The sequence below is a fragment of the Pristiophorus japonicus genome, unplaced genomic scaffold (assembly GCF_044704955.1).
Source record: "Pristiophorus japonicus isolate sPriJap1 unplaced genomic scaffold, sPriJap1.hap1 HAP1_SCAFFOLD_390, whole genome shotgun sequence".
Taxonomy (NCBI): Eukaryota; Metazoa; Chordata; class Chondrichthyes; family Pristiophoridae; genus Pristiophorus; species Pristiophorus japonicus.
Genome location: NW_027253761.1, coordinates 283845 through 310710, shown reverse-complemented (window position 1 = coordinate 310710; position 26866 = coordinate 283845). Strand labels below are relative to the sequence as shown.

Below are 26866 nucleotides of genomic sequence, written 5' to 3'. Positions count from 1 at the left end.
GTACACAATATTCCAGGTGTGGTCTCACCAAGGCCCTGTACCACTGCAGTAAGACCTCCCTGCTCCTATACTCAAATCCCCTCGCTATGAAGGCCAGCATGCCATTTGCTTTCTTAACCACCTGCTGTACCTGCATGCCAACCTTCAATGACTGATGTACCATGACACCCAGGTCTCGTTGCACCTCCCCTTAGATAAAGTACTGATTGACTTGTGTGCACTCTGCTTTCAAAACCGCTGCTCCTGGTGTTCACCCGTTGACGGAAGGTGTGCGGGTTTGGTGCAGACGGCAATGAGGGCGGACTTCACTGAACCAAACTGTTATCTGCCCCCACCACCCTCCCCGCCCAGAGTAAAAGTGTTGGGAGGGTTGTCCTGTGCTGCCGTTATGTAGATGTCCCCAGTTCCGCCCGGGGGTAGGGTCACTCAAGCAACGCAAGTTTGCCGTCCGTGAATTCACCCCGCGTGATGGGACGTACTATACAAGCTGCATCTCGCTCTCCGTCCTCACGTTCCCCAGATGCTAGGCGTCTTTGGACAAATGGGGGTGTTGGGGCGGGAATTAGCATTAAAGCCAACCGTTTGTCTTCAGGTAGCGGGTGAGCGAGGTTGGAGAGGCTGCTGTAACCCCGTGCTGTACCTGCCCTGGGTGTGTGTGATGGGACAGTGTAGAAGGAGTCTTACTCTGTATCTAACCTGTGCTGTACCTGCCCTGTGACTGCTTGATGGGACAGTGTAGAAGGAGCTTTACTCTGTATCTAACCCCCTGTACCTGCCCTGGGAGTGTTTGATGGGACAGTGTAGAGGGAGCTTTACTCTGTATCTAACCCCGTGCTGTACCTGCCCTGGGAGTGTTTGATGGGACAGTGTAGAGGGAGCTTTACTCTGTATCTAACCCGTGCTGTACCTGCCCTGGGAGTGTTTGATGGGACAGTGTGGTGGGAGCTTTACTCTGTATCTAACCCGTGCTGTACCTGCCCTGGGAGTGTTTGATGGGACAGTGCAGAGGGAGCTTTACTCTAAATCTAACCCCGTGCTGTACCTGCCCTGGGAGTGTTTGATGGGACAGTGCAGAGGGAGCTTTACTCTGTATCTAACCCGTGCTGTACCTGCCCTGGGAGTGTTTGATGCAACAGTGCAGAAGGAGATTTATTCTAAATCTAAACCACGCTGTAACTGCTCTGGCAATGTTTGATGGGAGAGTGGAGAGAAAGCTTTACTCTGTATTTAACCCGAGCTGTACCTGCCCTGGGAGTGTTTGATGGGACAGTGCAGAGGTAACTTTACTCTGTGTCTAACCTGTGCTGGACCTACCGTGGGAGTGTTTGCTTGGACAGTGTAGAGGGAGCTTTACTCTGTATCTAACCCATACTGTACCTGCCCTGGGAATGTTTGATGGGACAGTGTAGAGGGAGATTTACTCTGTATCTAACCCATGCTGCACTTGCCCAGGGAGTGTTTGCTTGGACAGTGTAGAGGGAGCTTTACTCTGTATCTAACCCCCTGTACCTGCCCTGGGAATGTTTGATGGGACAGTGTAGAGGGAGATTTACTCTGTATCTAACCCATGCTGTACTTGCCCAGGGAGTGTTTGATGGGACAGTGTAGAGGGAGCTTTACTCTATATCTAACCCCCTGTACCTGCCCTGGGAGTGTTTGATGGGACAGTGTAGGGGGAGCTTTACTCTGTATCTAACCCATGCTGCACCTGACCTGGAAGCGTTTGATGGGACAGTGTAGAGGGAGCTTTACTCTGTATCTAACCCGTGCTGTACCTGACCTGGAAGCGTTTGATGGGACAGTGTAGAGGGAGCTTTACTCTGTATCTAACCCCCTGTGCCTGCCCTGGGAGTGTTTGATGGGACAGTGTAAAGGGAGCTTTACTCTGTATTTAACCCGAGCTGTACCTGCCCTGGGAGTGTTTGATGGGACATTCTAGAGGGAGCTTTACTCTGTATTTAACCTGAGCTATTACCTGCCCTGGGAGTGTTTGATGGGACAGTGTAGAGGGAGTTTTACTCTGTATCTAACCCCCTGTGCCTGCCCTGGGAGTGTTTGATGGGACAGTGTAAAGGGAGCTTTACTCTGTATCTAACCCGAGCTGTACCTGCCATTTGCTTTCTTAACCACCTGCTGTACCTGCATGCCAACCTTCATTGATTGATGTACCATGACATCCAGGTCTCGTTGCACCTCCCCTTTTCTTAATCTGTCACCATTCAGATAATAGTCTGTCTCTCTGTTTTTACCACCAAAGTGGATAAATTCACATTTATCCACATTATACTTCATCTGCCATGCATTTGCCCACTCATCTAACCTATCCAACTCACTCTGCAGCCTCATAGCATCCTCCTCGCAGCTCACACTGCCACCCAACTTAGTGTCATCCGCAAATTTGGAGATACTACATTTAATCCTGTTGTCTAAATCATTAATGTACAATGTAAACAGCTGAGGCCCCAGCACAAAACCTTGCGGTACCCCACTAGTCACTGCCTGCCATTCTGTAAAGTATCCATTTGCTCCTACTCTTTGCTTCCTGTCTGACAACCAGTTCTCAATCCACGTCAGCACACTACCCCCAATCACATGTGCTTTAACTTTGCACATTAATCTCTTGTTTGGGACCTTGTCGATAGCCTTCTGAAATTCCAAATACACCACATCAACTGGTTCTCCCTTGTCCACTCTACTGGAAACATCCTCAAAAAATTCCAGAAGATTTGTCAAGCATGATATCCCTTTCACAAATCCATGCTGACTTGGACCTATCATGTCACCTCTTTCCAAATGCGCTGCGATGACATCCTTAATAATTGATTCCATCATTTTACCCACTACCGATGTCAGGATGACCGGTCTATAATTCCCTGTTTTCTCTCTCCCTCCTTTTTTAAAAAGTGGGGTTACATTGGCTACCCTCCACTCCATAGGAACTGATCTAGAGTCTATGGAATGTTGGAAAATGACAGTCAATGCATCCGCTATTTCCAAGGCCACCTCCTTAAGTACTCTGGGATGCAGTCCATCAGGCCCTGGGGATTTATCGGCCTTCAATCCCATCAATTTCCCCAACACAATTTCCCGACTCATAAGGATTTCCCTCAGTTCCTCCTTCTTACTAGACCCTCTGACCCCTTTTATATCCAGAAGGTTGTTTGTGTCCTCCTTAGTGAATACCGAACTAAAGTACTTGTTCAATTGGTCTGCCATTTCTTTGTTCCCCGTTATGACTTCCCCTGATTCTGACTGCAGGGAACCGACGTTTGTCTTTACTAACCTTTTTCTCTTTACATATCTCTAAAAGCTTTTGCAGTCCGTCTTAATGTTCCCTGCAAGCTTCCTCTCGTACTCTATTTTCCCTGCCCTAATCAAACCCTTTGTCCTCCTCTGCTGAGTTCTAAATTTCTCCCAGTCTCCGGGTTCGCTGCTATTTCTGGCCAATTTGCATGCCACTTCCTTGGCTTTTATACTATCCCTGATTTCCCTTGATAATCACGGTTGAGCCACCTTCCCTTTTTTATTTTTACGCCAGACAGGGATGTACAATTGTTGTTGTTCATCCATGCGGTCTCTAAATGTCTGCCATTGCCCATCCACTGTCAACCCCTTAAGTATCATTCGCCAGTCTATTCTAGCCAATTCACGCCTCATACCTTCAAAGTTACCCTTCTTTAAGTTCTGGACCTTGGTCTCTGAATTAACTGTTTCATTCTCCATCCTAATGTAGAATTCCACCATATTATGGTCACTCTTCCCCAAGGGGCCTCACACAATGAGATTGCTAATTAATCCTCTCTCATTACACAACACCCAGTCTAAGATGGCCTCCCCCATAGTTGGTTCCTGGACATATTGGTCTAGAAAATTCATCCCTTATGCACTCCAGGAAATCCTCCTCCACCGTATTGCTTCCAGTTTGGTTAGCCCAATCTATATGCATATTAAAGTCACCCATGATAACTGCTGCACCTTTATTGCATGCACCCCTAATTTCCTGTTTGATGCCCTCCCCAACATCACTACTACTGTTTGGCGGTCTGTACACAACTCCCACTAACGGTTTTTGCCCTTTGGTGTTCTGCAGCTCTACCCATATAGATTCCACATCATCTATGCTAATGTCCTTCCTAACTATTGCATTAATCTCCTCTTTAACCAGCAATGCTGCCCCACCTCCTTTTCTTTTTATTTTATCCTTCCTGAATGTTGAATACACTTGGATGTTGAGTTCCCAGCCCTGATCATCCTGGAGCCACGTCTCTGTAATCCCAATCACGTCCTATCTGTCAACATGTATTTGCACAGTTAATTCATCCACCTTATTACGGATACTCCTTGTATTAAGACACAAAGCCTTCAGGCTTGTTTTTTTAACACCCTTTGTCCTTTTAGAATTATGATGTGGTGTGGCCCTTTTTGTTTCTTGCCTTTGTTTACTCGGCCTTCCACTGTTGCTTTTTACCTTTCTACCATCTGTTTCTGACTCCATATTATTTCACCCTGTCTCACTGAATAGGTTCCCATCCCCCTGCCATATTAGTTTTAACACTCCCGAACTGCATTAGCAAATGTTACCCCCAGGACATCAGTTCCAGTCCTGCCCAAGTGCAGACCGTCCCTTTTGTACAGTTCCCACTTCCCCCAGAACTGGTTCCAATGTCCCAGGAATTTGAATCCTTCCCTCTTGCACCACTGCTCAAGCCACGTATTTATTCTAATTATCCTGCTCCCTCTACTCTGATTAGCACGTGGCACTGGTAGCAATCCAGAGATTACTACCTTTGAGGTCCTACTTTTTAATTTAACTCCTAGCTCCTTAAATTCAGCTTGTAGGACCTCTTCCTGCTTCTTAGCTATATCGTTGGTACCTACATGTACCACGACAACTGGCTGTTCACCCTCCCTCTCCAGAATGCTCTGCAGCCGCTCCAAGACATCCTTGACCCTTGCACCAGGGAGGCAAAATACCATCCTGGAGTCTCGGTTGCGGCCGCAGAAACTCCTATCTATTCCCCTTACAATAGAGTCCCCTATCACAATAGCTCTCCCACTCTTTTTCCCGCCCTTCTGTGCAGCAGAACCATCCATGGTGCCGTGAACCTGGCTGCTGGTGCCTTCCCCTGGTAAGTCATCTCCCCCAACAGTATCCAAAACGGTATATCTGTTTTGGAGGGAGTTGACGGCAGGGGACACCTGCACTACCTTCCTGCTCTTGCCTTGTCTCTTGGTCACCCATTCACTATCTGTCCTAACCCTTACCTGCGGTTTGACCAACTCACTAAATGTGCTATCCACAACATTCTCAGCATCGCGCATGCTCCATAGTGAGTCCATCCGCAGCTCCAGTGCCGTCATGCGGACCTTTACTATGTATTTAACCCCGTGCTGTAGGTGCCCTGGGTGTATGTGATGGGACAGTGTTGTGTGAACTTTACTCTGTATCTAAACCATGCTGTACCTGCCCTGGGAGTGTTTGATGGGACAGTGTAGAGGGAGCTTTACTCTTCATGTAATCCGTGCTGTACCTGCCCTGGGAGTGTTTGATGGGACAGTGTAGAGGGAGCTTTATTCTTCATGTACCCCGTGCTGTACCTGCCCTGGGAGTGTTTGATGGAACAGTGTAGAGGGAGCTTTACTCTGTATCTAACCCCATGCTGTACCTGCCCTGGGAGTGTTTGATGGGACAGTGTAGAGGGAGCTTTACTCTGTATCTAACCCCCTGTACCTGCCCTGGGAGTGTTTGATGGGACAGTGTAGAGGGAGCTTTGCTCTGTATCTAACCCCATGCTGTACCTGCCCTGGGAGTGTTTGATGGGACAGTGTAGAGGGAGCTTTACTCTGTATCTAACCCCCTGTACCTGCCCTGGGAGTGTTTGATGGGACAGTGTAGAGGGAGCTTTACTCTGTATCTAACGCCCTGTACCAGCCCTGGGAGTGTTTGATGGGACAGTGTAGAGGGAGCTTTACTCTGTATCTAACCCCCTGTACCAGCCCTGGGAGTGTTTGGTGGGACAGTGAAGAGGGAGCTTTACTCTATATCTAACCCCGTGCTGTACCTGCCCTGGGAGTGTTTGATGGGACAGTGTGGAGGGAGCTTTACTCTGTATCTAACCCCCTGTACCTGCCCTGGGAGTGTTTGATGGGACAGTGTAGAGGGAGCTTTACTCTATATCTAACCCCATGCTGTACCTGCCCTGGGAGTGTTTGATGGGACAGTGTAGACGGAGCTTTACTCTGTATCTAACCCCCTGTACCTGCCCTGGGAGTGTTTGATGGGACAGTGTAGAGGGAGCTTTACTCTGTATCTAACGCCCTGTACCAGCCCTGGGAGTGTTTGATGGGACAGTGTAGAGGGAGCTTTACTCTTCATGTACCCCGTGCTGTACCTGCCCTGGGAGTGTTTGATGGGACAGTGTAGAGGGAGTTTTACTCTGTATCTAACCCCCTGTACCAGCCCTGGGAGTGTTTGGTGGGACAGTGAAGAGGGAGCTTTACTCTATATCTAACCCCGTGCTGTACCTGCCCTGGGAGTGTTTGATGGGACAGTGTGGAGGGAGCTTTACTCTGTATCTAACCCCCTGTACCTGCCCTGGGAGTGTTTGATGGGACAGTGTAGAGGGAGCTTTACTCTGTATCTAACGCCCTGTACCAGCCCTGGGAGTGTTTGATGGGACAGTGTAGAGGGAGCTTTACTCTTCATGTACCCCGTGCTGTACCTGCCCTGGGAGTGTTTGATGGGACAGTGTAGAGGGAGTTTTACTCTGTATCTAACCCCCTGTACCAGCCCTGGGAGTGTTTGGTGGGACAGTGAAGAGGGAGTTTTACTCTGTATCTAACCCCTTGTACCAGCCCTGGGAGTGTTTGATGGGACAGTGTAGAGGGAGCTTTACTCTATATCTAACCCCCTGTACCTGCCCTGGGAGTGTTTGATGGGACAGTGTAGAGGGAGTTTTACGAAGTAGCTAACCCCATGCTGTACCTGCCCTGGGAATATAAATATCGAAACATAAAAAATAGGTGCAGGAGTAGGCCATTCGGCCCTTCTAGCCTGCACTGCCATTCAATGAGCTCATTGCTGAACATGCAACTTCAGTACCCCATTCCTGCTTTCTCACCATACCCCTTGATCCACCTCATAGAAAGGACATCATCTAACTCTTTTTTGAATATATTTAGTGAATTGGCCTCAACAACCTTCTGTGGTAGAGAATTCCACAGGTTCACCACTCTCTGGGTGAAGAAGTTTCTCCTCATCTCGGTCCTAAATGGCTTACCCCTTATACTTAGACTGTGAGCCCTTGTTCTGGACTTCCCCAACATTGGGAACATTCTTCCTGCATCTAACCTGTCTAACCCCGTCAGAATTTGAAACATTTCTATGAGATTCCCTCTCATTCTTCTGAACTCCAGTGAATACAAGCCCAGTCGATCCAGTCTTTCTTGATATGTCAGTCCCGCCATCCCGGGAATCAGTCTGGTGAACCTTTGCTGCACTCCCTCAATAGCAAGAATGTCCTTCCTCGAGTTAGGAGACCAAAACTGTACACAATACTCCAGGTGTGGCCTCACCAAGGTCCTGTACAACTGTAGCAACACCTCCCTGCCCCTGTATTCAAATCCCCTCGCTATGAAGGCCAACATGCCATTTGCTTTCTTAACCATCTGCTGTACCTGCATGCCAACCTTCAATGACTGATGTACCATGACACCCAAGTCTCGTTGCACCTCCCCTTTTCCTAATCTGTCAGCATTCAGATAATAGTCTGTCTCTCTGTTTTTTTGTTTGATGGGACAGTGTAGAGGGAGCTTTACTCTGTATCTAACCCCCTGTACCTGCCCTGGGAGTGTTTGATGTGACAGTGTAGAGGAAGCTTTATTCTGTATCTAACCCGTGCTGTACCTGCCCTGGGAGTGTTTAATGGGACAGTGTAGAGGAAGCTTTACTCTGTATCTAACCCTGTGCTGTACCTGCCCTGGGAGTGTTTAATGGGACAGTGTAGAGGGAGCTTTACTCTGTATCTAAACTGTGCTGTACCTGCCCTGGGAGTGTTTGATGTGACAGTGTAGAGGAAGCTTTATTCTGTATCTAACCCGTGCTGTACCTGCCCTGGGAGTGTTTGATGGGACAGTGTAGAGGGAGCTTTACTCTGTATCTAACCCCCTGTACCTGCCCTGGGAGTGTTTGATGGGATAGTGTAGAGGGAGCTTTACTCTGTATCTCACCCCGTGCTGTACCTGCCCTGGGAGTGTTTGATGGGACAGTGTAGAGGGAGCTTTACTCTATATCTAACCCCTTGCTGTACCTGCCCTGGGAGTGTTTGATGGGACAGTGTAGAGGGAGCTTTACTCTGTATCGAACCCCGTGCTGTACCTGCCCTGGGAGTGTTTGATGGGACAGTGTAGAGGGAGCTTTACTCTGTATCTAACCCCCTGTACCTGCCCTGGGAGTGTTTGATGGGACAGTGTAGAGGGAGCTTTACTCTGTATCTAACCCGTGCTGTACCTGCCCTGGGAGTGTTTGATGGGACAGTGTAGAGGGAGCTTTACTCTGTATCTAACCCCCTGTACCTGCCCTGGGAGTGTTTGATGGGACAGTGTAGAGGGAGCTTTACTCTGTATCTCACCCTGTGCTGTACCTGCCCTGGGAGTGTTTGATGGGACAGTGTAGAGGGAGCTTTACTCTGTATCTAACCCGTGCTGTACCTGCCCTGGGAGTGTTTGATGGGACAGTGTAGAGGGAGCTTTGCTCTGTATCTAACCCCATGCTGTACCTGCCCTGGGAGTGTTTGATGGGACAGTGTAGAGGGAGCTTTACTCTGTATCTAGCCCTGTGCTGTACCTGCCCTGGGAGTGTTTGATGGGACAGTGTAGAGGGAGCTTTACTCTGTATCTAACCCGTGCTGTACCTGCCCTGGGAGTGTTTGATGGGACAGTGTAGAGGGAGCTTTACTCTGTATCTAACCCCCTGTACCTGCCCTGGGAGTGTTTGATGGGACAGTGTAGAGGGAGCTTTACTCTGTATCTAACCCCATGCTGTACCTGCCCTGGGAGTGTTTGATGGGACAGTGTAGAGGGAGCTTTACTCTGTATCTAACCCCATGTACCTGCCCTGGGAGTGTTTGATGGGACAGTGTAGAGGGAGCTTTACTCTGTATCGAACCCATGCTGGGAGCTGTGTTTGTTCCAGCACCAACACCCACATGCATTATCTCAGCAGTGAGCACAGTTACACATAGCGTTGTCTCAGGGTGTGCAGTCGTTGCTGAAGTGACCAGGCATTGACAAGCTGCCTGCCTGCTCCGTGGTTGAGGTGAGCCATGGTTACTTCCTGTTGTTTACTCGTGACTTCTGTAAAGAATCAGATTTCAAACTATAAGCCCCTCGGGCCGGACGTCTGTCTCGACTGGATTGCACCAGTTGTGGGCGCCGCCCTGTGGCAGTCTGCCCGTCACTCTCGCTGTCCTGTCGCCCAGACACACCAAGCCGCCAATGGGAGCCATGTCGTTCGGGCATCGCCAGAGCACGGATTGTTATGGTCTACCGCGTTTCTTCAGCGCCTTTCATAATCTCAGGATGCCCGAAACAACCAATGAAGGATTTTTGGAGTGTAGCCACTGTTGTAATGCAGCAGCCAATTTGCGCACAGCAAGCTCCCACAAACAGTAATGTGATAATGACCAGATAATTTGCTTTAATGATGTTGGTGTTGGTTGTGGAATAAGTATACTGGAAAGGACTTCCCTGCTCTTCTTTGAAATAGTGCCATGGGATCTTTTACGTTACATCTGAGAGGGCAGATGGAACCTCGGTTTAACCACTCATCCAAAAGATGGCCCCTCCAACAGTGCGGCACTCCCTCAGTACTGCCCCTCCGACAGTGCAGCGCTCCCTCAGTACTGCCCCTCCGACAGTGCAGCGCTCCCTCAGTACTGCCCCTCCGACAGTGCAGCGCTCCCTCAGTGCTGCCCCTCCGACAGTGCAGCGCTCCCTCAGTACTGCCCCTCCGACAGTGCAGCGCTCCCTCAGTACTGCCCCTCCGACAGTGCAGCGCTCCCTCAGTACTGCCCCTCCGACAGTGCAGCGCTCCCTCGTTGTGGCTTCCTGCCTGTATTATGGGACGTCGATGTGTCAGTGGGGCTCCTGCCTATATTGTGGGATGTCGTGGTGTGTAATTGAGCTTCATAATGAAATGCTTTGTAATAATATTGTGCTTTCGTTCGGCATTTAAAAGATTTTACCTTTTGCTTCTTGCAGACTCTTTGGCGGGAGTGAGCGTTTGCTGTGGAGGAGCCATGAATGCATCTTCTCTTCATCCCCAGATGATGGGCTCTGGTCTCAGCCCCTCCATCAGCTCCCCCAGGCAGCTCCATTCACCCATAAGCACTTTGAACTCTCCCATGAATGGACTGGCCTCTCCCTTTTCCGTGATTAGCTCACCATTGGGACCACACACGATATCCATCCCATCATCTCACAGCATGGGCTATGGAGGACACAGTCCGCAGGTACATCTGTCTGTGATTCCTCACTTGTGTCTCCAGTGCAGGTATTGGTGATGTGAAGAGAACCAATTCACTGACTGTCTCCACCTCACACACTGAGGCTTTTAAGATAACTGGCAAAAGGACCAGAGGGGGAGATGAGGAGAATGTGTTTACGCAGCGAGTTGTTGTGATTGGGAACGCGCTGCCTGAAAGGGCGGTGGGAGCAGATTCAATAGTAACTTTCAAACCGGGAATTGGATAAATACTGGAAAAGGGGCACGGTAGTGGGGCAGGGGGCACCGGGGGGTGGAGTATGGGGGCACAGGGGCAGGGGGCACTGGGGCAGGGGGCACTGGGGCAGGGGGCACAGGGGCAGGGGGCACCGGGGGGTGGAGTATGGGGGCACAGGGGCAGGGGGCACAGGGGCAGGGGGCACAGGGGCAGGGGGCACCGGGGCACTGGGGCAGGGGTCACAGGGGCACCGGGGCAGGGGGCACCGGGGCGGTGGTCACAGGGGCACCGGGGCAGGGGGCACCGGGGCAGGGGGCACAGGGGCACCGGGGCAGGGGGCACCGGGGAACTGGGGCAGGGGGAACAGGGGCACCGGGGCAGGGGGCACCGGGGCAGGGGGCACAGGGGCAGGGGGCACAGGGGCACCGGGGCAGGGGGCACCGGGGCAGGGGGCAGGGGGCACCGGGGCACTGGGGCAGGGGGCACAGGGGCACCGGGGCAGGGGGCACTGGGGCAGGGGGCACAGGGGCAGGGGGCACAGGGGCACAGGGGCAGGGGGCACAGGGGCAGGGGGCACAGGGGGCACAGGGGCAGGGGGCACAGGGGGCACAGGGGCACCGGGGCAGGGGGCACCGGGGCACCGGGGCAGGGGGCACCGGGGCAGGGGGCACAGGGGCACCGGGGCAGGGGGCACCGGGGCAGGGGACACAGGGGCACCGGGGCAGGGGGCACCGGGGCAGGGGGCACCGGGGCAGGGGGCACAGGGGCACCGGGGCAGGGGGCACCGGGGCAGGGGGCACAGGGGCAGGGGGCACAGGGGCACCGGGGCAGGGGGCAGGGGCAGGGGGCACAGGGGCACCGGGGCAGGGGGCACTGGGGCAGGGGGCACAGGGGCACCGGGGCAGGGGGCACCGGGGCAGGGGGCACAGGGGCAGGGGGCACAGGGGCACCGGGGCAGGGGGCACTGGGGCAGGGGGCACTGGAGCAGGGGGGCACTGGGGCAGGGGGCACTGGGGCAGGGGCACCGGGGCAGGGGGCACAGGGGCAGGGGGCACTGGGGCAGGGGACACAGGGGCAGGGGGCACCGGGGCAGGGGGCACTGGGGCAGGGGGCACAGGGGCAGGGGGCACTGGGGCAGGGGGCACTGGGGCAGAGGGCACAGGGGCGGGGGGAGTGGGGCACCGGGGCAGGGGGCACTGGGGCAGGGGGCACTGGGGCAGGGGGCACCGGGGCAGGGGGCACTGGGGCAGGGGGCACTGGGGCACAGGGCACTGGGGCAGGGGGCACAGGGGCAGGGGGCACGGGGGCGTGGTGTGGAGAACCCATCAAGTCTACACTCCTATCCGAACAAATGTACTCCAGGCAGGGGTGGGAGGACTGGGATTGGAAGGGATCCTGGCCGATTTTCAATGCCAGTCTGCGGAACACGGACATCATTTGTCGCAACCCCCTGCCCCCAGGTTGGAGCAGCAACGCGCACGCTACATTCACCCACTGAGGCTTGGCTGCAGGCTGCCAGCACAGTAACTGCAGGTGAGGTGATGGTTTGTCTGTCTCACACACAACCAGCCTCACTCAGTGACTGGGCGGGAGTTAGAGGCACTTTTTATGAAAAGGTGTTGCAAAGTGAACGGAATACGCCCGGATTGTAGCTGCCTAGCAATGTGATGATGTAAGAGTGAGAGGAGGGTGTTGTTGCAGGAGCTCCTGACTGGGTTCCACAGTGTCCCAATCCATGGTTTATCGAGATCCGTTCCCCCTGTAACTGCACCAACAGTGCAGGGGCACAGAGGGCAGCAACACTTCCTCAACACGCAGGAAAAACTGGGCAAGAGGCGCTTCCTGTCGGAGGGTGCATCCTGCACTCTTGTTCCAGGACTGACTTCCTCTTCCTGTCGAGCCTGACGCTGGCATTTCAGTGCAGTATGACAGCAGAAGAGTCAAATATTCACACTGTGTCCGGCTGAAATGAGAGGCACAAATCGAGGCTCTGTCCTTCTAAACTGTGTCTGAGCTGTATAACACTGGGGTACAGTACTGGTGGGTACAGGTCTGTCACTGTATAACACTGGGGTACAGTACTGGTGGTACAGGTCTGTCACTGTATAACACTGGGGTACAGTACTGGTGGGTACAGGTCTGTCACTGTATAACACTGGGGTACAGTACTGGTGGTACAGGTCTGTCACTGTATAACACTGGGGTGCAGTACTGGTGGCTACAGGTCTGTCACTGTATAACACTGGGATACAGTACTGGTGGGTACAGGTCTGTCACTGTATAACATTGGGGTACAGTACTGGTGGGTACAGGTCTGTCACTGTATAACACTGGGGTACAGTACTGGTGGTACAGGTCTGTCACTGTATAACACTGGGGTACAGTACTGGTGGTACAGGTCTGTCACTGTATAACACTGGGGTACAGTACTGGTGGGTACAGGTCTGTCACTGTATAACACTGGGGTACAGTACTGGTGGGTACAGGTCTGTCACTGTATAACACTGGGGTACAGTGCTGGTGGGTACAGGTCTGTCACTGTATAACACTGGGGTACAGTACTGGTGCGTACAGGTCTGTCACTGTATAACACTGGGGTACAGTTATGGTGGGTACAGGTCTGTCACTGTATAACACTGGTGCAAGGGTCAAGGATGTCTCGGAGCGGGTGCAGGACATTCTGAAAAGGGGGGGTGAACAGCCAGTTGTCGTGGTGCACATTGGTACCAACGATATAGGTAAAAAAAGGGATGAGGTCCTACGAGACGAAGTTGAGGAGCTAGGAGCTAAAATAAAATGTAGGACCTCAAAAGTAGTAATCTCAGGATTGCTACCAGTGCCACGTGCTAGTCAGAGTAGGAATCGCAGGATAGCGCAGATGAATATGTGGCTTGAGCAGTGGTGCAGCAGGGAGGGATTCAAATTCCTGGGGCATTGGAACCGGTTCTGGGGGAGGTGGGACCAGTACAAACCGGACGGTCTGCACCTGGGCAGGACCGGAACCAATGTCCTCGGGGGAGTGTTTGCTAGTGCCGTTGGGGAGGAGTTTAACTAATATGGCAGGGGGATGGGAACCAATGCTGGGAGACAGAGGGAAACAAAATGGAGACAAAAGCAAAAGACAGAAAGGAGATGAGTAAAAGTGGAGGGCAGAGAAACCCAAGGCAAAAAACAAAAAGGGCCATTGTACAGCAAAATTCTAAAGGGTCAAAGTGTAATAAAAAGGCAAGCATGAAAGCTCGATGCCTCAATGCGAGGAGTATTCGGAACCTAGGAGAGGGCTCTGAGCTTGTTAGAGTGGGTGAGAGCTCAGATGAACAGGACCCCAAGAAAGAATGCAAAAGGCAGGAGGCATCAGAGCAGAGTAGCACTGGGGTAAGTGTAAACCACAAGATGATAGGAAGGGACAATATGTATGAATAAAAAGGGGCTGCAGGAGGGGTCAAAACTAAAAATTATGGTTTAAACGCACGCAGCATTCAAAATAAAGTAAATGAGTTGACGGCACAAATCATTACAAATGGGTATGATTTGGTGGCCATTACAGAAACGTGGTTGCAGGGTGGCCAAGACTGGGAATTAAACATACAGGGGTATCTGACAATTCGGAAAGATAGACAAGAAGGGAAAGGAGGTGGGGTAGCTCTGTTAATAAAGGATGATATCAGGGCAGTTGTGAGAGACGACATTGGCTCTAATGAACAAAATGTTGAATCATTGTGGTGGAGATTAGAGATAGTAAGGGGAAAAAGTCACTGGTGGGTGTAGTTTATAGGCCCCCAAATAATAACTTCACGGTGGGGCAGAAAATAATCAAGGGAATAATGGAGGCATGTGAAAAAGGAATGGCAGTAATCATGGGGGATTTTAACCTACATATCGATTGGTCAAATCAAATTGCACGGGTAGCCTGGAGGAGGAATTCATATAATGCATACGGGATTGTTTCTTCGAACAGTATGTTACAGAACCTACAAGGGAGCAAGCTATCTTAGATCTGGTCCTGTGTAATGAGACAGGAATAATAAACGATCTCCTAGTAAAAGATCCTCTCGGAATGAGTGATCACAGTATGGTTGAATTTGTAACAGAGATTGAGGATGAGGAAGTAGTGTCTCAAACGAGCATACTATGCTCATTGAATATATTCAAGTCACAGATAGATAGATTTTTAACCAATAAGGGAATTAAGGGTTACGGGGAGCGGGCGGGTAAGTGGAGCTGAGTCCACGGCCAGATCAGCCACGATCTTGTTGAATGGCGGAGCAGGCTCGAGGGGCTAGATGGCCTACACCTGTTCCTAATTCTTATATTCTTATGTTCGTATGTACAGTACTGGTGGGTACAGGCCTGTCACTGTATAACACTGGGGTACAGTACTGGTGGGTACAGGTCTGTCACTGTATAACACTGGGTACAGTACTGGTGGGTACATGTCTGTCACTGTATAACACTGGTGTACAGTACTGGTGGGTACAGGTCTGTCACTGTATAACACTTGGGTGCAGTACTGATAGGTACAGGTGTTTCACTGTATAATACTGGGGTACAGTACTGGTGGGTACAGGTCTGTCACAGTCTAAAACTGCGGTACAGTACTGGTGGGTACTGGTCTGTCACTGAATAACACTGGGGTACAGCACTGGTGGGTACAGGTATGTCACTGTATAACACTGGGGTACAGTACTGGTTGGTACAGGTCTGTCACTGTATACCACTGGGGTAAAGTACTGGTGGCTACAGGTCAGTCACTGCATAACACTGGGGTACAGTACTGGTGGGTACAGGTCTGTCACTGTATAATACTGGGGTACAGTACTGGTGGGTACAGGTCTGTTAGTGCATAACACTGTGGTACAGTACTGGTGGGTACATGTCTATCACAGTATAACACTGGGGTACAGTACTGGTGGGTACAGGTCTGTCACTGTATAACACTGGGGTACAGTACTGGTGGGTACAGGTCTGTCACTGAATAACACTGGGGTACAGTACTGGTGGGTACAGGTCTGTCACTGTATAACACTGGGGTACAGTACTGGTGGGTACGGGTCTGTCACTGTATAACACTGGGGTAAAGTACTGGTGGGTACAGGTCTGTCATTGTATAACACTGAGGTACAGTACTGGTGGGTACAGGTCTGTCACCGTATAACACTGGGGTACAGTACTGGTGGGTACAGGTCTGTCACTGTATAACACTGGGATACATTACTGGTGGGTATAGGTCTGTCACTGTATAACACGGGTACAGTTATGGTGGGTACAGGTCTGTCACTGTATAACAATGGGGTATAGTGCTGGTGCGTACAGGTCTGTCACTGTATAACACTGGGGTACAGTACTGGTGGGTACAGGTCTGTCACTGCATAACACGGGTACAGTTATGGTGGGTACAGGTCTGTCACTGTATAACACTGGTGCAAGGGTCAAGGATGTCTCGGAGCGGGTGCAGGACATTCTGAAAAGGGGGGGTGAACAGCCAGTTGTCGTGGTGCACATTGGTACCAACGATATAGGTAAAAAAAGGGATGAGGTCCTACGAGACGAAGTTGAGGAGCTAGGAGCTAAAATAAAATGTAGGACCTCAAAAGTAGTAATCTCAGGATTGCTACCAGTGCCACGTGCTAGTCAGAGTAGGAATCGCAGGATAGCGCAGATGAATATGTGGCTTGAGCAGTGGTGCAGCAGGGAGGGATTCAAATTCCTGGGGCATTGGAACCGGTTCTGGGGGAGGTGGGACCAGTACAAACCGGACGGTCTGCACCTGGGCAGGACCGGAACCAATGTCCTCGGGGGAGTGTTTTCTAGTGCTGTTGGGGAGGAGTTAAACTAATATGGCAGGGGGATGGGAACCAATGCTGGGAGACAGAGGGAAACAAAATGGAGACAAAAGCAAAAGACAGAAAGGAGATGAGTAAAAGTGGAGGGCAGAGAAACCCAAGGCAAAAAACAAAAAGGGCCATTGTACAGCAAAATTCTAAAGGGTCAAAGTGTAATAAAAAGGCAAGCATGAAAGCTCGATGCCTCAATGCGAGGAGTATTCGGAACCTAGGAGAGGGCTCTGAGCTTGTTAGAGTGGGTGAGAGCTCAGATGAACAGGACCCCAAGAAAGAATGCAAAAGGCAGGAGGCATCAGAGCAGAGTAGCACTGGGGTAAGTGTAAACCACAAGATGATAGGAAGGGACAATATGTATGAATAAAAAGGGGCTGCAGGAGGGGTCAAAACTAAAAATTATGGTTTAAACGCACGCAGCATTCAAAATAAAGTAAATGAGTTGACGGCACAAATCATTACAAATGGGTATGATTTGGTGGCCATTACAGAAACGTGGTTGCAGGGTGGCCAAGACTGGGAATTAAACATACAGGGGTATCTGACAATTCGGAAAGATAGACAAGAAGGGAAAGGAGGTGGGGTAGCTCTGTTAATAAAGGATGATATCAGGGCAGTTGTGAGAGACGACATTGGCTCTAATGAACAAAATGTTGAATCATTGTGGTGGAGATTAGAGATAGTAAGGGGAAAAAGTCACTGGTGGGTGTAGTTTATAGGCCCCCAAATAATAACTTCACGGTGGGGCAGAAAATAATCAAGGGAATAATGGAGGCATGTGAAAAAGGAATGGCAGTAATCATGGGGGATTTTAACCTACATATCGATTGGTCAAATCAAATTGCACGGGGTAGCCTGGAGGAGGAATTCATATAATGCATACGGGATTGTTTCTTCGAACAGTATGTTACAGAACCTACAAGGGAGCAAGCTATCTTAGATCTGGTCCTGTGTAATGAGACAGGAATAATAAACGATCTCCTAGTAAAAGATCCTCTCGGAATGAGTGATCACAGTATGGTTGAATTTGTAACAGAGATTGAGGATGAGGAAGTAGTGTCTCAAACGAGCATACTATGCTCATTGAATATATTCAAGTCACAGATAGATAGATTTTTAACCAATAAGGGAATTAAGGGTTACGGGGAGCGGGCCAGATCAGCCACGATCTTGTTGAATGGCGGAGCAGGCTCGAGGGGCTAGATGGCCTACACCTGTTCCTAATTCTTATATTCTTATGTTCGTATGTACAGTACTGGTGGGTACAGGCCTGTCACTGTATAACACTGGGGTACAGTACTGGTGGGTACAGGTCTGTCACAGTCTAAAACTGCGGTACAGTACTGATGGGTACTGGTCTGTCACTGAATAACACTGGGGTACAGCACTGGTGGGTACAGGTATGTCACTGTATAACACTGGGGTACAGTACTGGTTGGTACAGGTCTGTCACTGTATACCACTGGGGTAAAGTACTGGTGGCTACAGGTCAGTCACTGCATAACACTGGGGTACAGTACTGGTGGGTACAGGTCTGTCACTGTATAATACTGGGGTACAGTACTGGTGGGTACAGGTCTGTTAGTGCATAACACTGTGGTACAGTACTGGTGGGTACATGTCTATCACAGTATAACACTGGGGTACAGTACTGGTGGGTACAGGTCTGTCACTGTATAACACGGGTACAGTACTGGTGGGTACAGGTCTGTCAGTGTATAACACTGGGGTACAGTACTGGTGGGTACAGGTCTGTCACTGAATAACACTGGGGTACAGTACTGGTGGGTACAGGTCTGTCACTGTATAACACTGGGGTACAGTACTGGTGGGTACGGGTCTGTCACTGTATAACACTGGGGTAAAGTACTGGTGGGTACAGGTCTGTCATTGTATAACACTGAGGTACAGTACTGGTGGGTACAGGTCTGTCACCGTATAACACTGGGGTACAGTACTGGTGGGTACAGGTCTGTCACTGTATAACACTGGGATACATTACTGGTGGGTATAGGTCTGTCACTGTATAACACAGGCACAGTAGTGGTGGGTACAGGTCTGTCACTGCATAACAATGGGGTATAGTGCTGGTGCGTACAGGTCTGTCACTGTATAACACTGGGGTACAGTACTGGTGGGTACAGGTCTGTCACTGTATAACACTGGTGCAAGGGTCAAGGATGTCTCGGAGCGGGTGCAGGACATTCTGAAAAGGGGGGGTGAACAGCCAGTTGTCGTGGTGCACATTGGTACCAACGATATAGGTAAAAAAAGGGATGAGGTCCTACGAGACGAAGTTGAGGAGCTAGGAGCTAAAATAAAACGTAGGACCTCAAAAGTAGTAATCTCAGGATTGCTACCAGTGCCACGTGCTAGTCAGAGTAGGAATCGCAGGATAGCGCAGATGAATATGTGGCTTGAGCAGTGGTGCAGCAGGGAGGGATTCAAATTCCTGGGGCATTGGAACCGGTTCTGGGGGAGGTGGGACCAGTACAAACCGGACGGTCTGCACCTGGGCAGGACCGGAACCAATGTCCTCGGGGGAGTGTTTTCTAGTGCTGTTGGGGAGGAGTTAAACTAATATGGCAGGGGGATGGGAACCAATGCTGGGAGACAGAGGGAAACAAAATGGAGACAAAAGCAAAAGACAGAAAGGAGATGAGTAAAAGTGGAGGGCAGAGAAACCCAAGGCAAAAAACAAAAAGGGCCATTGTACAGCAAAATTCTAAAGGGTCAAAGTGTAATAAAAAGGCAAGCATGAAAGCTCGATGCCTCAATGCGAGGAGTATTCGGAACCTAGGAGAGGGCTCTGAGCTTGTTAGAGTGGGTGAGAGCTCAGATGAACAGGACCCCAAGAAAGAATGCAAAAGGCAGGAGGCAACAGAGCAGAGTAGCACTGGGGTAAGTGTAAACCACAAGATGATAGGAAGGGACAATATGTATGAATAAAAAGGGGCTGCAGGAGGGGTCAAAACTAAAAATTATGGTTTAAACGCACGCAGCATTCAAAATAAAGTAAATGAGTTGACGGCACAAATCATTACAAATGGGTATGATTTGGTGGCCATTACAGAAACGTGGTTGCAGGGTGGCCAAGACTGGGAATTAAACATACAGGGGTATCTGACAATTCGGAAAGATAGACAAGAAGGGAAAGGAGGTGGGGTAGCTCTGTTAATAAAGGATGATATCAGGGCAGTTGTGAGAGACGACATTGGCTCTAATGAACAAAATGTTGAATCATTGTGGTGGAGATTAGAGATAGTAAGGGGAAAAAGTCACTGGTGGGTGTAGTTTATAGGCCCCCAAATAATAACTTCACGGTGGGGCAGAAAATAATCAAGGGAATAATGGAGGCATGTGAAAAAGGAATGGCAGTAATCATGGGGGATTTTAACCTACATATCGATTGGTCAAATCAAATTGCACGGGGTAGCCTGGAGGAGGAATTCATATAATGCATACGGGATTGTTTCTTCGAACAGTATGTTACAGAACCTACAAGGGAGCAAGCGATCTTAGATTTGGTCCTGTGTAATGAGACAGGAATAATAAACGATCTCCTAGTAAAAGATCCTCTCGGAATGAGTGATCACAGTATGGTTGAATTTGTAACAGAGATTGAGGATGAGGAAGTAGTGTCTCAAACGACCATACTATGCTTAAACAAAGGGGACTACAGTGGGATGAGGGCAGAGTTGGCTAAAGTAGACTAGGAACACAGACTAAACGGTGGCACAATTGAGGTACAGTGGAGGACTTTTAAGGAGCTCTTTCATAGTGCTCAACAAAAATATATTCCAGTGAAAAAGAAGTGCAGGAAGAGAAGGGATAACCAGCCATGGATAACCAAGGAAATAAAAGAGAGTATCAGATTAAAAACCAATGCGTATAAGGTGGCCAAAGTTAGTGGGAAACTAGAAGATTCGGAAAATTTTAAACGACAGCAAATAATGACAAAGAAAGCAATAAAGAAAGGAAAGATAGATTACGAAAGTAAACTTGCGCAAAACATAAAAACGGATAGTAAAAGCTTTTACCGATATATAAAACGAAAGAGAGTGACTAAAGTAAATGTTGGTCCCTTAGAAGATGAGAAGGGGGATTTAATAATGGGAAATGTGGAAATGGCTGAGACCTTAAACTATTATTTTGCTTCGGTCTTCACAGTGGAAGACACAAAAACCATGCCAAAAATTGCTGGTCACGGGAATGTGGGAAGGGAGGACATTGAGATAATCACTATCACTAGGGGGGTAGTGCTGGACAGGCTAATGGGACTCAAGGTAGACAAGTCCCCTGGTGCAGATGAAATGCATCCCAGGGTATTAAAAGAGATGGCGGAAGTTATAGCAGATGCATTCGTTATAATCTACCAAAATTGTCTGGACTCTGGGGAGGTACCATCGGATTGGAAAGCAGCTAATGCAACACCTCTGTTTAAAAAAGGGGGCAGACAAAAGGCATGTAACTATAGGCCGGTTAGTTTAACATCTGTAGTGGGGAAAATGCTTGAAGCTATCATTAAGGAAGAAATAGCGGGACATCTAGATAGGAATAGTGCAATCAAGCAGACGCAACATGGATTCATGAAGGGGAAATCATGTTTAACTAATTTACTGGAATTCTTTGAGGATATAATAAGCATGGTGGATAGAGGTGTACCGATGGATGTGGTGTATTTAGATTTCCAAAAGGCATTCGATAAGGTGCCACACAAAAGGTCACTGCAGAAGATAAAGGTACGCAGAGTCGGAGGAAATGTATTAGCATGGATAGAGAATTAGCTGGCTAACAGAAAGCAGAGTGTCGGGATAAATGGGTCCTTTTCGGGTTGGAAATCGGTGGTTAGTGGTGTGCCACAGGGATCGGTGCTGGGACCACAACTGTTTACAAGATACATAGATGACCTGGAAGAGGGGACAGAGTGTAGTGTAACAAAATTTGCAGATGACACAAAGATTAGTGGGAAAGCGGGTTGTGTAGAGGACACAGAGAGGCTGCAAAGAGATTTAGATAGGTTAAGCGAATAGGCTAAGGTTTGGCAGATGGAATACAATGTCGGAAAATGTGAGGTCATCCACCTTGGAAAAAAAAACAGTAAGAGGGCATATCTTTTGAATGGGGAGAAATTACAACATGCTGCAGTGCAGAGGGACCTGGGGGTCCTTGTGCATGAATCCAAAAAGTTAGTTTGCAGGTGCAGTAGGTAATCAGGAAGGCGAATGGAATGTTGGCCTTCATTGCGAGAGGGATGGAGGACAAAAGCAGGGAGGTCCTGCTGCAACTGTATAGGGTATTGGTGAGGCCGCACCTGGAGTACTGCGTGCAGTTTTGGTCACCTTACTTCAGGAAGGATATACTAACTTTGGAGGGGGTACAGAGACGATTCACTAGGCTGATTCCGGAGATGAGGGGGTTACCTTATGATGATAGATTGAGTAGACTGGGTCTTTACTCGTTGGAGTTCAGAAGGATGAGGGGTGATCTTATAGAAACATTTAAAATCATGAAAACGATAGAGAAGATAGAGGCAGAGAGGTTGTTTCCACTGGTCGGGGAGACTAGAACTAGGGGGCACAGCCTCAAAATACGGGGGAGCCAATTTAAAACCGAGTTGAGAAGGAATTTCTTCTCCCAGAGGGTTGTGAATCTGTGGAATTCTCTGCCCAAGAAAGCAGTTGAGGCTAGCTCATTGAATATATTCAAGTCACAGATAGATAGATTTTTAACCAATAAGGGAATTAAGGGTTACGGGGAGCGGGCGGGTAAGTGGAGCTGAGTCCACGGCCAGATCAGCCACGATCTTGTTGAATGGCGGAGCAGGCTCGAGGGGCTAGATGGCCTACACCTGTTCCTAATTCTTATATTCTTATGTTCGTATGTACAGTACTGGTGGGTACAGGCCTGTCACTATATAACACTGGGGTACAGTACTGGTGGGTACAGGTCTGTCACTGTATAACACTGGGTACAGTACTGGTGGGTACATGTCTGTCACTGTATAACACTGGTGTACAGTACTGGTGGGTACAGGTCTGTCACTGTATAACACTGGGGTACAGTACTGGTTGGTACAGGTCTGTCACTGTATAACACTTGGGTGCAGTACTGATAGGTACAGGTGTTTCACTGTATAATACTGGGGTACAGTACTGGTGGGTACAGGTCTGTCACAGTCTAAAACTGCGGTACAGTACTGGTGGGTACTGGTCTGTCACTGAATAACACTGGGGTACAGCACTGGTGGGTACAGGTATGTCACTGTATAACACTGGGGTACAGTACTGGTTGGTACAGGTCTGTCACTGTATACCACTGGGGTAAAGTACTGGTGGCTACAGGTCAGTCACTGCATAACACTGGGGTACAGTACTGGTGGGTACAGGTCTGTCACTGTATAATACTGGGGTACAGTACTGGTGGGTACAGGTCTGTTAGTGCATAACACTGTGGTACAGTACTGGTGGGTACATGTCTATCACAGTATAACACTGGGGTACAGTACTGGTGGGTACAGGTCTGTCACTGTATAACACGGGTACAGTATTGGTGGGTACAGGTCTGTCAGTGTATAACACTGGGGTACAGTACTGGTGGGTACAGGTCTGTCACTGAATAACACTGGGGTACAGTACTGGTGGGTACAGGTCTGTCACTGTATAACACTGGGGTACAGTACTGGTGGGTACGGGTCTGTCACTGTATAACACTGGGGTAAAGTACTGGTGGGTACAGGTCTGTCATTGTATAACACTGAGGTACAGTACTGGTGGGTACAGGTCTGTCACCGTATAACACTGGGGTACAGTACTGGTGGGTACAGGTCTGTCACTGTATAACACTGGGGTACATTACTGGTGGGTATAGGTCTGTCACTGTATAACACAGGCACAGTAGTGGTGGGTACAGGTCTGTCACTGCATAACACGGGTACAGTTATGGTGGGTACAGGTCTGTCACTGTATAACAATGGGGTATAGTGCTGGTGCGTACAGGTCTGTCACTGTATAACACTGGGGTACAGTACTGGTGGGTACTGGTCTGTCACTGTATAACACTGGGATACAGTACTGGTGGGTACAGGTCTGTCACTGTATAACACTGGGGTACAGTACTGGTGGGTACAGGTCTGTCACTGTATAACAGTGGTGTACGGTACTGGTGAGGACAGGTCTGTCACTGTATAACACTGGGGTACAGTACTGGTGGGTACAGCTCTGTCACTGCATAACACTGGGGTACAGTACTGGTGGGAACAGGTCTGTCACTGCATAACACGGGTAAAGTACTGGTGGGTACAGGTCTGTCACTGTATAACACTGGGGTACAGTACTGGTGGGTACAGGTCTGTCACTGTACAAAACTGGGGTACAGTACAGGTGGGTACAGGTCTGTCACTGTATAACACTGGGGTACATTACTGGTGGGTACAGGTCTGTCACTGTATAAAACTGGGGTACAGTACTGCTGGGTACAGGTCTGTCACTGTATAACACTAGTGTACAGTACTAGTGGGTACAGGTCTGTCAGTGTATAACAGTGGGGTACAGTACTGGTGGGTACAGGTCTGGCACTGTATGACACTGGGGTACAGTACTGGTGGGTACAGGTCTGTCACTGTATAACACTGGGGTACAGTACTGGTGGGTACAGGTCTGTCACTGTATAACACTGGGGTACAGTACTGGTGGGTAGAGATCTGTCACTGTGCAACACTGGGGTACAGTACTGGTGGGTACAGGTCTGTCAGTGTATAACAGTGGGGTACAGTACTGGTGGGTACAGGTCTGTCAGTGTATAACAGTGGGGTACAGTACTGGTGGGTACAGGTCTGTCACTGTATAACAATGGGGTACAGTACTGGTGGGTAGAGATCTGTCACTGTGCAACACTGGGGTACAGTACTGGTGGGTACAGGTTTGTCAGTGTATAACAGTGGGGTACAGTACTGGTGGGTACAGGTCTGGCACTGTATGACACTGGGGTACAGTACTGGTGGGTACACGTCTGTCACTGTATAACACTGGGGTACAGTACAGGTGGGTACATGTCCGTCACTGTATACCACTGGGGTACAGTACTGGTGGGTGCAGGTCTGTCACTGTATAAAACTGGGGTACAATACAGGTGGGTACAGGTCTGTCACTGTATACCACTGGGATACAGTACTGGTGGGTACAGGTCTGTCACTGTATAACACTGGGGTACAGTACTGGTGGGTACAGGTCTGTCACTGTATAACAGTGGGTTACAGTACTGGTGGGTACAGGTCTGTCACTGTATAACACTGGGGTTCAGTACTGGTGGGTACAGGTCTGTCACTGTATAACACTAGGGTACATTACTGGTGGGTATCGGTCTGTCACTGTATAACACTGGGGTACAGTACTGGTGGGTACAGGTCTGTCACTGTATAACACTGGGGTACATTACTGGTGGGTACAGGTCCGTCACTGTATAACACTGGGGTACAGTACTGGTGGGTACAGGTCAGTCACTGCATAACACTGGGCTACAGTACTGGTGGGTACAGGTCTGTCACTGTATAACACTGCGGTGCAGTACTGGTGGGTACAGGTCAGTCACTGTATAACACTGGGGTACAGTACTGGTGGGTACACGTCTGTCACTGTATAACACTGGGGTACAGTACTGGTGGGTACAGGTCTGTCACTGTATAACACGGGGGTACAGTACTGGTGGTACAGGTCTGTCACTGTATAACACTGGATACAGTACTGGTGGGTACAAGTCTGTCACTGTATAACACTGGGGTACAGTACTGGAGGGTACAGGTCTGTCACTGTATAACGCTGGGGTACAGTACTGGTGGGTACAGGTCTGTCACTGTATAGCACTGGGATACAGTACTGGTGGGTACAGGTCTGTCACTGTATAACGCTGGGGTACAGTACTGGTGGGTACAGGTCTGTCACTGTATAACACTGGGGTACAGTACTGGTGGGTACAGGTCTGTCACTGTATAACACTGGGATACAGTACTGGTGGGTACAGGTCTGTCACTGTATAACACTGGGGTACAGTACTGGTGGGTACAGGTCTGTCACTGTATAGCACTGGGGTACAGTACTGGTCGGCACATGCCTGGCACTGAATAACACTGGGGTTACAGTGCTGGTGGTTACAGGTCTGTCACTGTTTAACACTGGGGTACAGTACTGGTGGATACAGGTCTGTCACTGTATAACACTGGGGTATAGTACTGGTGGGTACAGGTCTGTCACTGTATAACACTGGGGTACAGTAATGGTGGGTACAGGTCTGTCACTGTATAACACTCGGGTACAATACTGGTGGGTACAGGTTTGTCACTGTATAACACTGGGGTACAGTACTGGTGGGTACAGGTCTGACACTGTATAAAACTGGGGTACAGTACTTGTTGGTACAGGTCTGTCACTGTATAAAACTGGGGTACAGTACTTGTGGGTACAGGTCTGTCACTGTATAACACTGGGGTACAGTACTTGTGGGTGCAGGTCTGTCACTGAATAACACTGGGGTGTATTATTGGTTGGAACAGGCCTGTCACTGTATAAAACTGGGGTACAGTATTGGTGGGTACAGGTCTGTCAGTGTATAACAGTGGGGTACAGTACTGGTTGGTACAGGTCTGTCACTGTATGACACTGGGGTACATTACTGGTGGGTACAAGTCTGTCACTGTATAACACTGGGTACAGTACTGGTGGGTACAGGTCTGTCACTGTATAACACTGGGGTACAGTACTGCTGGGTGCAGGTCTGTCACTGTACAACACTGGGGTACAGTACTGGTGGGTACAGGTCTGTCACTGTATAACAATGGGGTACAGTACTGGTGGGTACAGGTCTGTCACTGTATAACACTGGGATACAGTACTGGTGGGTATAGGTCAGTCACTGTATAACACTGGGGTACAGTACTGGTGGGTACAAGTCTGTCACTGCATGACACTGGGATACAGTACTGGTGGGTACAGGTCAGTCACTGTATAACACTGAGGTACAGTACTGGTGGGTACAGGTCTGTCACTGTATGACACTGGGATACAGTACTGGTGGGTACAGGTCAGTCACTGTATAACACTGGGGTACAGTACTGGTGGGTACAAGTCTGTCACTGTATAACACTGGGGTACAGTACTGATGGGTACAAGTCTGTCACTGTATAACACTGGGGTATAGTACTGGTGGGTATAGGTCAGTCACTGTATAACACTGGGATACAGTACTGGTGGGTACAGGTCTGTCACTGTATAACACTGGATAGAGTACTGGTGGGTACAAGTCTGTCACTGTATA

At 49.6% G+C, this 26866-nt stretch overlaps 1 protein-coding gene across 3 annotated transcripts in view; it reads left to right on the top strand.

Annotated features, from left to right (window-relative positions):
- LOC139250562 (retinoic acid receptor RXR-alpha) overlaps window positions 1-26866 on the top strand; it is a 235323-nt gene that overhangs the window by 50284 nt on the left and 158173 nt on the right. For 2 of the 3 annotated variants that reach the window (XM_070872953.1, XM_070872952.1), the window contains exon 2: window positions 10261-10511. In XM_070872953.1, coding sequence (XP_070729054.1) covers window positions 10299-10511 — 213 coding nt within the window. In that variant the 5' untranslated portion in view covers window positions 10261-10298. Of the gene's footprint in view, window positions 1-10260; window positions 10512-12641; window positions 12762-26866 lie in introns of those variants that run through there. The other variant, XM_070872954.1, reaches the window with a different exon arrangement.